Source organism: Rhinoraja longicauda, chromosome 4 (genome assembly GCF_053455715.1).
Source record: "Rhinoraja longicauda isolate Sanriku21f chromosome 4, sRhiLon1.1, whole genome shotgun sequence".
Classification (NCBI taxonomy): domain Eukaryota; kingdom Metazoa; phylum Chordata; class Chondrichthyes; order Rajiformes; family Arhynchobatidae; genus Rhinoraja; species Rhinoraja longicauda.
In genome coordinates this window covers 8,247,301-8,261,689 of record NC_135956.1, presented here as the reverse complement: position 1 = coordinate 8,261,689, position 14,389 = coordinate 8,247,301, and the positions used below count along the sequence as shown (strand labels likewise).

The window sequence follows — 14,389 nt, the reverse complement described above, 5'->3', positions numbered from 1 at the left end:
AGGAACTTGAGGGGCAAATTTGTTGCAACACCCAGGGTGGTGGGTGTACGGAGAGAGATGCCAGAGGAGGTAGTTGAGGCAGGCATTAATTCACAATGTTTAAAGAACATTTAGACAGGTACATGGATAGGACAGGTTTAGAGGGATATGGGCCAAACCCAGGCAGGTGGGACTAGTGTCGATGGGGCATGTTGGTTAGCGTGGGCAAACATAGAAAATAAACATAGAAACATAGAAAATAGGTGCAGGAGTAGGCCATTCGGCCCTTCGAGCCTGCACCGCCATTCAATATGATCGTGGCTGATCATCCTAAATCAGTGCCTGCTTTCTCCTCATATCCCTTGATTCCGTTAGCCCTAAGCACTGTATCCAATTCTCTCGTGAGTACATCAAGGGGATATTTCACAGGGAGGGGGGTTTATATCGTCATGGAAATGGTAAGAGGCGGCAGAGGCTGGTCCCCAGAGCTGACACATCACAAGTGTGTCACATCACATCAGGCAAGTTGGACTGAAGGGCCTGTTTCCACACTGTATAAGTGTCAGCTGCATTTTAAGATCTGCTCCTGGGGAAAAATTGGACGACAGTCTTCTGATATAGAGGAGAGCGCTGCACAAATCAAATTGCACATTAAGATAAAGGAGCCGGCCATTAAGTGGAGGAAGAGAAAAACGAATTATTTAGGAGTGGAGATGAGGTGGAATGACTTCAGCTGGGGGATGATAACTCAGCGGAATTCATTGCCACAGACGGCAGTGGAGGCCAAGTCAATGGGTGATTTTTAAAGCGGAGATTGATTGGTTCTTGGTTAGTACGGGTGTCAAAGGTTGTCAAGTCAAGTCAAGTCAATTTTATTTGTATAGCACATTTAAAAACAACGCACATTGACCAAAGTGCTGTACATCTGATTAGGTTCCAATGGAAAAAAAATGAAACATACAGTAGCACGCAAACAGTTCACAGCGCCACCTCAATGAGCCTCAAACGCTAGGGAGTAGAAATAGGTTTTGAGCCTGGACTTAAAGGAGTCGATGGAGGGGGCAGTTCTGATGGGGAGAGGGATGCTGTTCCACAGTCTAGGAGCTGCAACCGCAAAAGCGCGGTCACCCCTGAGCTTAAGCCTAGACCGCGGGATAGTGAGTAGCCCCAAGTCGGCCGACCTGAGGGACCTGGAGTTAGAGAGGGGGGTTAGAAGATTTTTGATGTAGGGGGGGGAGTGTCCATTTAGGGCTTTATACGTGAATAGGAGGAGCTTGAAGGGTGTGGGGTGATGGCAGCGGAATGGGGTTGAGAGGGAAAGAGAGATCAGCCATTATTGAATGGCAGAGTTGATTCAATGGGCCCAATGACCTAATTCTGCACCAAAGTTTATAGTCATTTGACTTTAGCGATACAGCTTGGAAACAGGTCCTTCGGCCCACCGAGTATGCGTCGACCAGCGATGGCCGCGTACACTAGCACTGTCCTACACACGAGGGGCAATTTACAGATTTGCAGAAGCCAATCAACCTATAAACCTGTGTAGGAAAGAACTGCAGATGCTGGTTTAAATCTAAAGTAGACACAAAATGCTGGAGTAACTCACGGGACAGGCAGCATCTCGGGAGAAAAGGAATGGGTGACGTATTGGGGTTGAGTCTCAAGAAGGGTCTCGACCCGAAACATCACCCATTCCTTCTCTCCAGAGATGCTGCCTGTCCCGCTGAGTTACTGCAGCATTTTGTGTCTACCGACAACCTATAAACCTGTACGTCTTTGGAGTGTGGGAGGAAACTGGAGCACCCGGAGAAATCCCACATGGTCACAGGGAGAACATGTAAACTCCTTATAGACAGCACCCCTAGTCGGGATCAAACCTGGGTCTCTGCCGCTGTAAGGCAGCTGCTCTACCACTGTGCCACTGTGCCGCACGATCATGGTCTTGACCTCAGGTTGCAAACACGCAGCATGTAATCACTAAAATCCAAATAGATTCATATTATCTACCCCATTGGTGACCCTCGCTCGGACTATCGATTGGCCAGGTGGGCGGAGGAATGGTTGATGGAATTTAAGACAGAGAAGTGTGAGGTGTTGCATTTTGGGACGTCCAACAAGGGCAGGACCTACACAGTGAATGGTAGGACTCTGGGTAGTGTTGTGGAGCAGAGAGATCTAGGAGTACAGGTGCATGGTTCCTTGAAGATCGAGTGGCAGGTAGATAAGGTGGTCAAAAAGGCTTTTGGCACTTTGGCCTTCATCAGTCAGTGTACTGAATATAGAAGTTGGGAGGTCATGTTGCAGTTGTATAAGACGTTGGTGAGACCGCATTTAGAATCCTTGTTCGGACTTTGCTGGCTTTACCTTGCATTAAACGTTATTCCCTTTATTGCGTATCTATACTGTAAATAACTCGATTATAATCATGTATGTTCTATCGGCTGAAGTGTGAAAACGCACACCTCCAGATTCAGGGACAGTTTCTTCCCAGCTGTTATCAGGAAACTGAACCATCCTACCGCAACCAGAGAGCAGTGCTGAACTACTATCTTACCTCATTGGTGATCCTTGGACTATCCTTGGTATTTATTCACAAAATACTGGAGTAACTCAGCAGGTCAGGCAGCATCTCAGGAGAGCAGGAATGGGTGACGTTTCAGGTCGAGACCCTTCTTCAGACTGTCCTTAATCGGACTTTGCTGGCTTTACCTTGCACTAAAGGATCTTATAGAAACTTACAACATTCTTAAGGGGTTGGACAGGCTGGATGCAGGAAGATTGTTCCCGATGTTGGGGAAGTCCAGAACAGGGGGTCACGGTTTAAGGATAAGGGAGAAGTCTTTTAGGACCGAGATGAGAAAGTTTTTTTTCACACAGAGAGTGGTGAATCTGTGGAATTCTCTGCCACAGAAGGTAGTTGAGGCCAGTTCATTGGCTATATTTAAGAGGGAGTTAGATGTGGCCCTTGTGGCTAAAGGGATCAGGGGATATGGAGAGAAGGCAGGTACGGGTTACTGAGCTGGATGATTAGCCATGATCATATTGAATGGCGGTGCAGGCTCGAAGGGCCGAATGGCCTACTCCTGCACCTATTTTCTATGTTTCTATGTAAACGTTATTCCCTTATCATGTATTTATCTATACACTGTAAATGGCACGATTGTAATCTTTCCGCTGACTGGATGGCACGCAACAAACGTTTTTCACTAAAACTAAACTTCATTCTCAAACTTTAAATGCAAAGGGAACTCTTCACCTGTCTGTTCCTCCTCCGAATCTGTTGTATCGGGCACCTTAAACTCTTCATGGCTTACACTGCCCCCTGGTGACCATTCAGATGAAGCAGTTTATTCACAAAATGCTGGAGTAACTCAGCAGGTCAGGCAACATCTCAGGAGAGAAGGGGAATGGGTGACGTTTCGGGTCGAGACCCTTCAAGGGTCTTGACCCGAAACGTCACCCATTCCTTCTCTCCTGAGATGCTGCCTGACCTGCTGAGTTACTCCAGCATTTTATGAATAAATACCTTCGATTTGTACCAGCATCTGCAGTTATTTTCTGATATTCAGGTGAAGCAGTGTGTTTTGAGAAGCTTTCTCCATCCTGTGGCCTTAATGTAGGTGTGCTTGATGGGGTGGACTCACCTGTAGAAATGCGTTGAGCAGCCAGTTCCACACAGCTCTCCGGGGAAGCTTTTTCCAAGTGCGTAGGGCCTGCAACAGAATGGATGGGTGCCGAGGCCAAACCCAATCCTGCCGCTGGAGCAAAGCCACCTGGTGCAGCATGAGGACATTGAAGAGGTCTATCTGGAGTTCTGCAGGATATATTGAGCAACGCATTAAATGCCGGCCCCTCTCCCAGCGAATGACCAAAGTCAGCGGAAAGTTGGGAATGTTGCACAGTATCTAACGTTTTATCCCGAGGGCTTTCTCCGATCGACTTGAGTGAGGCGTGGAGAGAAGTGGCATCCTTTCCTTGTCCGTCCCCACCCACTGAGCAAACGGATCTTTGCCCTTCACCTGGGCTCTCCAATATTACATCACTGTCTTCCCTGCCACGTTTTTGTTCACTCTTTTGTGGAACAAGAGGAGTTGATCCAACCTGGCTTACGTCTGATCTCGAGCGCGAGTCCATTTCTAAATCAGCAAGCCCTCGTGTGCAACTTGGACCTTCAGCCTCCTGGTGCGGACAGGACTCTAAAGACTCTAACATCTCACTAGGTGCGTCCTTCTCTCCTGCACTCTCGTCCGCATCTCTGGGTACCTTCGTTGACAACTCTTCCAGTACCACCTGACGTTTTGAAGCAGCTTCATCTGCCTTAGAGTCCCGAGTGACATCTTGTGCTCCGAGACAGACAGGAGAGACGGATGAAGGCGTGCAAGCTGGCTCTGACGGGATAATAAGGTGGTCACATATCTCAATATCCTCCGACTTGGATCCATCCGATGTTGTGTTATTGGATTCATCAGTGGAAAGGTCAAGTTCAGCTTCAGGTGCAGACTCTGGTACCTTAGAGGATCTCAGTGCCTCATGAACCTCCAAGTCTTCAATTGGTTCCCCGGACACCACGTGGCGGTTTAAATCACTTGCGTTTCCTGACTCACCCTCAGCATCTGGAGTTACTACCTCCACATCTTGTCGGGTGACACCTGTGTGGTCATCGGGGCCTACGCGATCGATTAACCCGGGCATGTTGTTGGCCAGGCCTTGAGGACAAGGTGGATGTTCATCAGCAGACCCTGCAGTGGACTCTGACGGAGGCAGGCTCGCGGGGACCAACCCCTCTGCAGAACCCGAGTCTTCGACCGTGGACTGAGAAGGTCCTGGCACCGTTTCACAAACCTCCTGACGATCACCCACCATCGGGCTTTGGTTCGGGAGTTCAGGTTGTTTATTGACATCTCCTTGTTCAAAGCGTACATCCTCGTGTTGTGCAACAGTGTGCCCTGGTGACAACCCGGAGAGTTCCGTGCGACAGGAATCGAGGGTGTTGAGTTGACCATCGCTACTGATTTGTGGGATCATTGCAACGTGTTGGTGCTGACTTTCTGCTGCTTGGTTTCTGATGTCCAAGCAGCGGGAATCATCTCCCAGCTGGGTGTCAGTTACTTCTATCTCTCGATCATCACTTGTAGATGCTGGCTCTGCAATTTCTAACCTTCTATCATCATGTCCTTGCGGATGTCTGAAGGAACCTGGCTCATCCGCACCATCTCTTATGCCCGTATCCATGTGGTCTTCTGGACTTGTGTCTTTACCTATTGCCGATTCAACGGTACTTAGTGTCTCACCACCTGTGGCTTCTGAACCCTTGTTGACTGTTAATGGACCACCTCTGAGGGTGGACCCTACATTTTCGAGTCCTTCAGGGGTGTTGGTAAAGATGTCTGCTTCGTTATGTGGTACGACTTGTGCCGGCTCTCCAGTTGTTGACGTGTCCGTGAATTTGTCCCCTTCATTGCGATTACCTTCACTTGACATCGCATCCACCGTCTCTAACTTGTAAGGAGCATCGTCCAAGAGAACATCTGAGACCTCTGCCTGATCCTTATGGTCTTCTGGTCCTGGTGAAATCTCAGAGAACCTGGTTTCATCTTCGTGGGGTGCTTCACTGGAATCATTTTGCAATAGGCTAATAGACTTCTTCATGGGAGAAGTACAGACTTCTGAATCCTCCGATGTTTCCGGGAACTTTGTCTGTAAAGTTTCTGAGTATTTAGCAGTATTGCAGATCTCTGAGGTATCTCTATCTTGGCATAAATCTGCACGATTAGAATCTAATTTACGAACATTATCTTCTGGTTGAATGTGATCGGCTTCTACTTGTTTAGCTTCTAATGTTGGCGTAGTCTCCTGACTGAGATCTCCGCCTGTTCGGGCATCACCGACCTCTAATGCGCTCTCCTCTTCCGCTGGTAGAGCGCCCACTTCTTCAAGCCCGTCAACATCTTCGGCCAGCAATGTGTCGACCGTCTTCACTGGTCCATCCACGACTTCCATCGTTGACTTATGGGCGTCAACTTCTGGTACAACGACGTCAACAAAGTCAGTGCCCCCCATTCTTGAGTCGGGAACCTCCACCTTCTCAACGCTGGTTCCTGAACAGATGCTGAAGACCTGCTTGTCGCCATCTCCAATTGGCGCATCGGTGGCATCTGATTTCCGTGCAAGCCCATCAGGTAAAGCTCCAGGCAGCTCAACTCCATTTCCATTATCGTCCATTGTTATGGTTGTGACTTCAGATTGGTCAGGATCATTCCTTGGGTTGCTGTTGGAGACCTCCAATTGACCAACAGAATCCCCTTGCCCCTTGTCCAATGTACCTTCGAGAAGGACACCAGAAACGTCTAATTTACCAGAATTAACATCTGCTGAAGCCTCCTCTCCCATTCCGTTCATGGTCTTTGGTTGAAAGGAACTATCTTCTGATTGAGCATTAGAAGGTGGCACATGTCCAGCCATACAAACATCTGCCAACTCTACAATGGTGGATCTACAGGTATTATCACCTGATGGGAAGTGGGAAGCTTCTACTCTGTGATTATCATCTTCTACTCTGATGGAACTGTCTAATTTACAAGCACCATCTCCTGGGTGGGTACTGGTCACTTCCAACTGCCCTACAAAATCCCCAACCTCAGTCCTCTGGATCTCTGGCTGTAAAGCGGGTTCTCCTGCTAACACATTTGAAGCCTCTCCTGTCCCAATGCCATCACTGCCTGCAGGCTTTGTGGTCCGTGAGTCATCAGAGTAAGGTTCCGATGTATTTTTATAAAGCTCAGCCTGATAATCTTTTATCATTTGATTCGAAAATGTGTCAGCAAGATTCTCCAATGATGAATCTGTGGTTTCCCCTTGATCGGTGTGGTCTGGCAAGCTTTCTAACAGCTCCATTTGTTCATTGCTCTCTTCCTGTATTGTATCCAAATCTTTCATCGTCTCAACACCACTGTTGTCCGGCAGAATGTCGGAGGGTTCCTCTTCATCGCCAACATCTTCCACGGGTTCCAGAGGTGTGGTGGGAGGCCTGATCTGACTAGCGCACCCTCCCAGACTTGTCATTGCATGCGTGCCCACTTCTAAAGTGGAACTCAGGGCCCTCAATGGGCTAACAGCATTTGCAGGCTGAATATTTGCAAACCTAATGGGCTCAAAGTGTCCTTGTGATGAGGAGGCAGAACGCAGAAGCAAATCATGTCTTAATGTAGAGTTTGAACCAAACTCAGGATCTGACAAATTAGCTTGGTCAATGTCAACTTTTTGTTCAGCATCCGAATGTTCTTGACTACCGATAGTACAAGCTTTGGTGTCTGCTCCATCTTTGACCCGCTCATCCTCAAATTGTTGACCTGGTTTACCCAGCGATGGTTCGGAGTAACTTGACTCCACCTTGATGGACATGAAGTGGAATGAATCCGATGAGGTCACTTCCTCTTGAGTGCTAGCATCAACTGAAGGACCGGTACTACCAATAGGGTTGTGGGTCTCTAAGGCATCTATAGCTTTGGTGTCTTTGGCCGAGGGTGTAGGTTCAGAATGTTCTGCTTTGCTGGGCATGTCATCACCTTCCATTTCTAACGAAGATGAAGGAGATATCGGGTCGCTAGTAGAATTCCGATGCTTCCCATATTTCGTATCCCCATTCATTGGGTTGTCCAGGGGAACTATGTTCATCGTTTCTGTCGGTGCAATGTTGAACGTCTCCTCATGTTGCTCTTCCGATTGATCTCCTCCCGGGATTTTTGTGGCCGCCCCCACAGTTTTCCCAGTACTCATTAGATCGGAGAGGTTGTTGAGACCAGACCTTGCTTCGGACTGGCCCGTGGCCGGCAAGGGCGGAGGTGCTCCCTCGACTGGCCTGAGAAGGCGTGTGTCCTCGGCTCCAGGCAGCGGCATGTCTCGGAAGCCCAGGGCAATGACGCTTTGAGATCCCACAGCTGGCCTTCCGGGAAACATTTCCAACAACTCCGTTGCGCCGAGAGGAATATCGCATTCAGCCACGATGCATTCGTCTGAGGAAGCCGGCGCAGAACAAGGAGACGTGGGTCTTCCATCGTCACCATGGGTACCTGTCACTTCTGATTCACCAGGAGGTGAGGACTCAGGGATATTCAAAATGGCCGAATCTAAGTGGGAAGAACTGGCATGGGGAGAGATTTCAGTTTCTTCATGACAAGTAGACTGATTGTCGATCTTCTTACAAACTGACTCCAAGTCCTCGCCAACGACATTGATGTTTGAGGAATCTATGGTTTTCCCAATCGAGTATTGGCTTCCTCCGCGCGGCTTCTGGATGGTGGTCACAGTGTTGTTGTTGTTGTTCTCTGAATTTGACTCACTGGAGCTGACGTTCGGCAGGTCAACCTCATTGGCCAAGTCCACAGGGACATTCAAGGCCATCTCCACATTGGGCCCTTTGTTCTCATCGCCCCCGGGCAATTCCCCGACCGGGAGATTGCGAGAATCGTCAAATTTATTCATGCCCTCGGGCAAATCGGAAGCCAATTCAACGTCAAGCTCATCTTCATTCTTCATCTCCATCTTTTCCAAATGAGAAGGAAGACTCGTTGACTTTGACCCCGTGGGTGGATGGTCCTTCATGTCCAGAGGCATGGTTGGGACTTCACTACAGCCACCTGATTGAGCTTGGTGCAAGGTAGAGAGGGATTCTAATTCTGGCGATCGCCTTATAGTTGGCGCCAATTCACCACTCATCTCCCCTGGGGCTGAAGAGTCAAAGGACAGATCTCCCTCTGAGGAATCTGGTGCAGATCCAAGAGACGTCCGTCTTCGATTGCCGCCGTGGGTGTCTATGATTTGCGATTGGCCAGGAGGTGAGGACTTGGGGGTGTTGGAAATAGCTGAATCTAATCTGATGGAGTCCGTCCAACATACCTCGAACTGCCCAACCTTCGCTGCCGCCTGAGGAGGGTTCTCCTGGCTTGTGTTGGCACCCTCGTCCGAGGGTATTTGCCGAGGCTTGTCCGAGGGTATTTGCCGAGACTCGTCCGAGAGTATTTGCCGAGACTCGTCCGAGGGTATTTGCCGAGACTCGTCCGAGGGTATTTGCCGAGACTCGTCCGAGGGTATTTGCCGAGACTCGTCCGAGGGTATTTGCCGAGACTCGTCCGAGGGTATTTGCCGAGACTCGTCCGAGTGTATTTGCCGAGGCTCGTCCGAGGGTATTTGCCGAGACTCGTCCGAGGGTATTTGCCGAGACTCGTCCGAGTGTATTTGCCGAGATTCGATCAAGGGTATTTGCCGAGGCTCGTCCGATGGACTGGGGAGAAGCCGGGAGACGCCTTCAGGCAGTGCCTCCGCCCCTAAACCACCCGTCTCTGGTGGAGCGACCTGACCTGGTGGGGGTTTGGTCACCTCCACGCCGGTCAAGGATGGAGAACCATCGCCGCCGCTGGTGTCAACGCCCTCAGGTTCCTCCCTGCGTTTCTCTGGCATTGCCACTGGCGGTGGACTTTCATCTTCGGAGCGGGCATTCCCGCGGTGGTGGGGCGGGGTCATGGTCTGCCCCATGCCGATTGTGCAGTAGGGCCCGCACGACTTGGAGCTGGTCTCCGAGTCGGACGACGACGTCTCCTCCTCGCTGTGGTCGCCCGCGCCGGCGGACAACTCCTTCACGCCCTCGCTCTCCGCCTGGTCCATCTGCTCGGCCGGCGGGAGCTCATAGTGGTCGGCCGCGATCCTCTCGTCCTCCCCCTCCAGGGAAGCGGAGGCCGAAGAGTCGGAGGCGGTGTCCTGAAAGGCGAAGGACTCGTCAACGCCAGCCGTGATGGAGTTCTCAGACAGTGAGTAGAGGAAGGAGACCGAGCTGTCTTCCTCTTCTTCTCCTCCTCCTCCTCCTCCTCCTCCTCCAACGTCGCAGTTGGCTTCGGCGGCACGGCCTCCATCGGCGCTCTCATCAACTCCGCGGTGGGCGGTAATATCGCCGCCAACGCCCCACGCTGCTGGGGCCACCGAGGTTATCTCGATGGATTCCGCCTCGAAGATGATACTGCCTCGAAAGGGCAGCGAGGACAAGGGCACCATCATCTCGTCGTCCGGCGGAGATCGAGGCGTTTCCACCTCAGGGCTTCTCCTGGTCCTCCGTCTTCTTCCCGCCTCCGATGTTTCCTCCTGTCCCGCTGGACGGCAACAAACCCCCAAATCTGCAGGCAGGGACCCTTCGAGCTCGTCTTCAACTTCGAGAAAACTGTCGAACGGGACGCCGCTGGGAAAGCCCTGATCGAGGGGCCCCAGGATCGACGCCTCGACGTTTACCTCAGAACCTTGCCCAGGGAGACCGCTCCTCTCCTCGTGGGCCGAGTCACCGCAATCTTCGGCCAGCTCCTCGGAGGAAGCGAGAGGGGCGTTGGTGGCACCGTGATGTCTCCCATACCCGCGACTCTCCTCGGCCAGCAAGTAATCACACGCCCGATAAACAGCGCCCTCTCCCATCTTGTAGTGCACACCCACCTCTTCCACCGACATGCACTGCAACTCCGAAAACACATGACCCTCTTGTGATTCCGGGCACGATATACTGACGAGGAAGCCCAATGGGATGGTGCTTCCTTCCCCAACTCGATCCTGACATAGGTTGGGCTCACCCCGCCAGGAGAGGTCATCCACCTTAGCATTGGCCAATTCCGATCCCAATTCTACCAGGTTGCCTTCATTACCAAGTGTGGTCACAATATTTCCACTACTAAATTCGCAAACATCATCAAACTCCTCCTTGCACTTTGGCTCTGATGTATCTTCTTCCTGTGGACGGAAGGCAGGTGGACCTTCTAAGTTTCCATGGGAAGACATCTTCTCCAAGGTTGCGACATTCTGTGTCGTGTTTGGTGAGCCCCCTAGTTCGGTATCGCAGTTTGTCGCATCTGATTGTCGATTCATGTTCAGGGCCTCAGTTAGTCCAGGACCTTTGCTGGACATGTCCTGAGCTATATTTTCTTGTCCACCTTCATCTGAATCATCTTCATCTTCATCCCCACCCTCTTCACCTCCGCCGTCAGCGTCGATACCATCCTCGCCGTCGCCCGCATCTTCCTCGCTGGTTTCGAGGTTCTCGTTATCGAATGCCAAAGGGGCAAGGTCATCTTGCGTTTCAGTGAGGCACCTTTCAGTCGACTCCTCCGTGGAAGTCCAGATGTCCTCGTCAGCCGTGCTGCACGGAGGAGCGGCGGGAAGAGGCGGGACCCCATTGGACGGCTCCTCGCTCAGCTCCTCGGCAAAGGCGGACAGCGACTCCACGTAACACGCGGGCACTTCCGCTCCTTCCGCCTCCTCCGCCAGCAGGTTGGGTGAGCAAGACAGAGAGGTGTTCGGGGTCCCCGACGAGGTCCAGCTGCCTCCTTCTGCCGTCCGGTAGGAGCCCGAGGGGGAGGTGGGTGGAGAGCAGAGGCACTCCTCACTGTCCTCACTCTCCAGGGCTTCCGCACTGCACTCCTCGTGCAAGCCCGACTTCAGGAAGGAGAAGTACCTGTGGCCACCGCCCGCCATCTTCACTGGTGTGGACGGTGCGGTGAAGAACAGGTCTTGATCGGTGACGGGCGAGAGTTCCGCTGCACTGCAGGGCGCCGGCAGGTCTTTGGTGGGTTCCAAGTAACACCAAGCCCTGTCAGTGTGCCCGATGGTTGCGACCTGGTCCTGAGTTTGAGAAGATTCAGTCTTCACGTGATCGGTGCTTGTCACCAGATGGAGACGGTCCATGACGACAGAACACTCCTTTCCAGTACTTGGAACGTCCTGACCTTCTGCGGTTGGCGAGCACCCATTGACAGGGGGAGGGAGGTCACCGGGGCATGGCATAGCCTCGCCAAGACCCGCTTCATCCTCGCCCATGTACAGTGCGTCTTTATCCATTTTGGCGTGCTCTACGTCCTTCCCCACTGGAGGCACGGGTGTGGGTGTATCTGACCCTTCCGCCACCTCTGCCTCTGCCTCCCTGCCCACTTTGGTGCCCGCCAGTTGTGTGTCCCCGTCCGGTTCCTCTCTGGGGGTGGCGCCCGTCTCTGGAAGGCCTCCCGCCTCCGAGACTCCAGCGCCGGCCAGCGAACCTCCGGTGGGGGGGTTGTCGCTGGGCGATGGACCTTCTGTCTGGTGTCTCCTCACGTCCGGGCCGACGTCGGGCGCGCCCAGCAGGCTGCCGTCGGCGGCGCTCAGTCCGAAGAGGCCCGCCGTTTCCCGAGGGACCCCCATCTTGTGCTCGGAGCGCTGGAGCTCTGACGGAGTGGTCGCCTTTACGCACGGCGTGGTTTCGGCCGACTCGGGGTAGGAGTGACCGGCGTCCGTGTCGCAGCTCGCCCCTTCGGGCTGCGGGCGGGCCCCCTCATCGACGGGCGGGCTCCCCGCGGCGAGGCCCACGCCGGGGCAGGCGGCAGGGGCGAGGCGAGGCTCCCCCCCCGCGGGCCACTTGGATGCGTCGGCGGCAAGAGGCATCAGGTAGGGGGAGTCCGGCGAAGGCGAGTCTGGCGACGGGGTCGGCTCTGTCGGGGTCACCACACCGTGGGACGATCCACAAGACACATCGGGAGAGAGGTCTGCAGAGAGGACAGACGGACACAACAATGAGAAGGCAGAATTGAAACGTACCGAAACATAGGCCTCAATAGAGAGGACGTGGAGAGGACGCTTCCACTAGAACCGGAGAAACATAGAAAATAGGTGCAGGAGGAGGCCATTCGGCCCTTCGAAACAGCACCGACCATTCATTGTGATCATGGCTGATCATTCTCAATCAGTAACCCCTGCCTGCCTTCTCCCCATACCCCTTGATTCCGCTATAGGACAAAGCGTATTAACAGAAAACTCTGCTTTAAGTGTCGAATAGGTCAGGAGGACACTTTATTGGCTAGACCCTAGAGCTCTATCTAACTCTCTTCTAAATTCATCCAGTGAATTGGCCTCCACTGCCTTCTGAGGCAGAGAATTCCACAGATTCACAACTCTCTGACTGAAAAAGTTTTTCCTCATCTCAGTTTTAAATGGCTCCTCCTTATTCTTAGACTGTGTGTGGCCCCTGGTTCTGGACTCTCCCAACATTGGGAACATTTTTCCTGGATCTAGCTCGTCCAGTCCTTTTTATAATTGTATATGTTTCTATTGAATAAAAGGTCATAAAATGTATGACTAGGTTATGAAGAGTTTCATTTGAAACTGCACATGCCTAATTTCATTGAAGACATACTTGCCCCAGTGGTCTTCAACAGCAAATCACAACGGTCAATGTCCCCCCACCCCCCCCACCCTGACTCTACCCCCGCTCCTTCCACCCCCTCACCTCCTACCCCCCCCCCCCCCCCCTTCAGGCACTGGTCTGGCGGCCATCTTAGATGAGGACCATGCGCTGGTTTTTAAAACCTTGAAAATGTGAATAACTTAAAAATGTTAACACCAATTTCAATAAAACTATCTTTTTTACCATTAAAGCGACAATGGTGAATAAGGTGGGGCTAAAAATGTCGTGCCATCTGGTACAGTTTTGGCTGAAGTTCAGTCACAATTAAACAAACAAACGAGAGTTTTAGTATATAAATAGATATGTAGATACTTTCTTGATTAGTACGGGTGTCAGGGGTTATGGGGAGAATGGGTTTAGGAGGGAGAGATAGATCGGCCATTTTTAGATTTAGATTTAGATTTTAGATTTAGAGATACAGCGCGGAAACAGGCCCTTCGGCCCTCCGGGTCCGCGCTGCCCAGCGATCCCCGCACACTAACACTATCCTACACACACTAGGGACAATTTTTAGATTTACCCAGTCAATTAACTTACATAACTGTACGTCTTTGGAGTGCGGGAGGAAACCGAAGATCTCAGAGAAAACCCACGCAGGTCACGGGGAGAACGTACAAACTCCGTACAGACACCGCCCGTAGTCAGGATCGAACCTGAGTCTCCGGCGCTGCATTCGCTGTAAGGCAGCAACTCTACCGCTGCGCCACCATGCCGCAATGATTGAATGGCGGAGTATACTTAATCCACTAACGCAAGAGACGCCACGTTTTGTAACCCTTTTCCAACTCCTCGTTGTTATGAGTGGTGCCCAATCCAGGTGAGCCCCAGGCTGCTGCAGGGCCTCCTGCCATCACTTATGTACCTAGTCCAACTCATTCTGTAACTGGAGCAAACGGTGGCTCTCTGTTCCCTCCACAGATACTGTCTGACCCACTGAGATCCTCCAGCATAGAGTCATAGAGTGATACAGTGTGGAGACAGGCCCTTCGGCCCAACTTGCCCGTGCTGGCCAACATGTCCCAGCTACACTGGTCCCACGTGCCTGCGCTTGGCCCATATCCCTCCAAACCTGTCTGATCCATGTACCTGTCTAACTGTTTCTTAAATGATGGGATAGTCCCAGCCTCAACTACCTCCTCTGGCAGCTTGTTCCATACAACCACCACTGTG

The 14,389-nt window shown here is 52.0% G+C and overlaps 1 protein-coding gene across 2 annotated transcripts in view; it reads right to left on the bottom strand.

Moving 5' to 3' along the window:
- Window positions 1-14,389, bottom strand: part of LOC144592555 (uncharacterized) — a 74,581-nt gene that overhangs the window by 29,361 nt on the left and 30,831 nt on the right. For both annotated transcript variants that reach the window (XM_078397141.1, XM_078397140.1), the window contains exon 2: window positions 3,624-12,521. In XM_078397141.1, coding sequence (XP_078253267.1) covers window positions 3,624-12,521 — 8,898 coding nt within the window. The remainder of the gene's footprint in view (window positions 1-3,623; window positions 12,522-14,389) is intronic.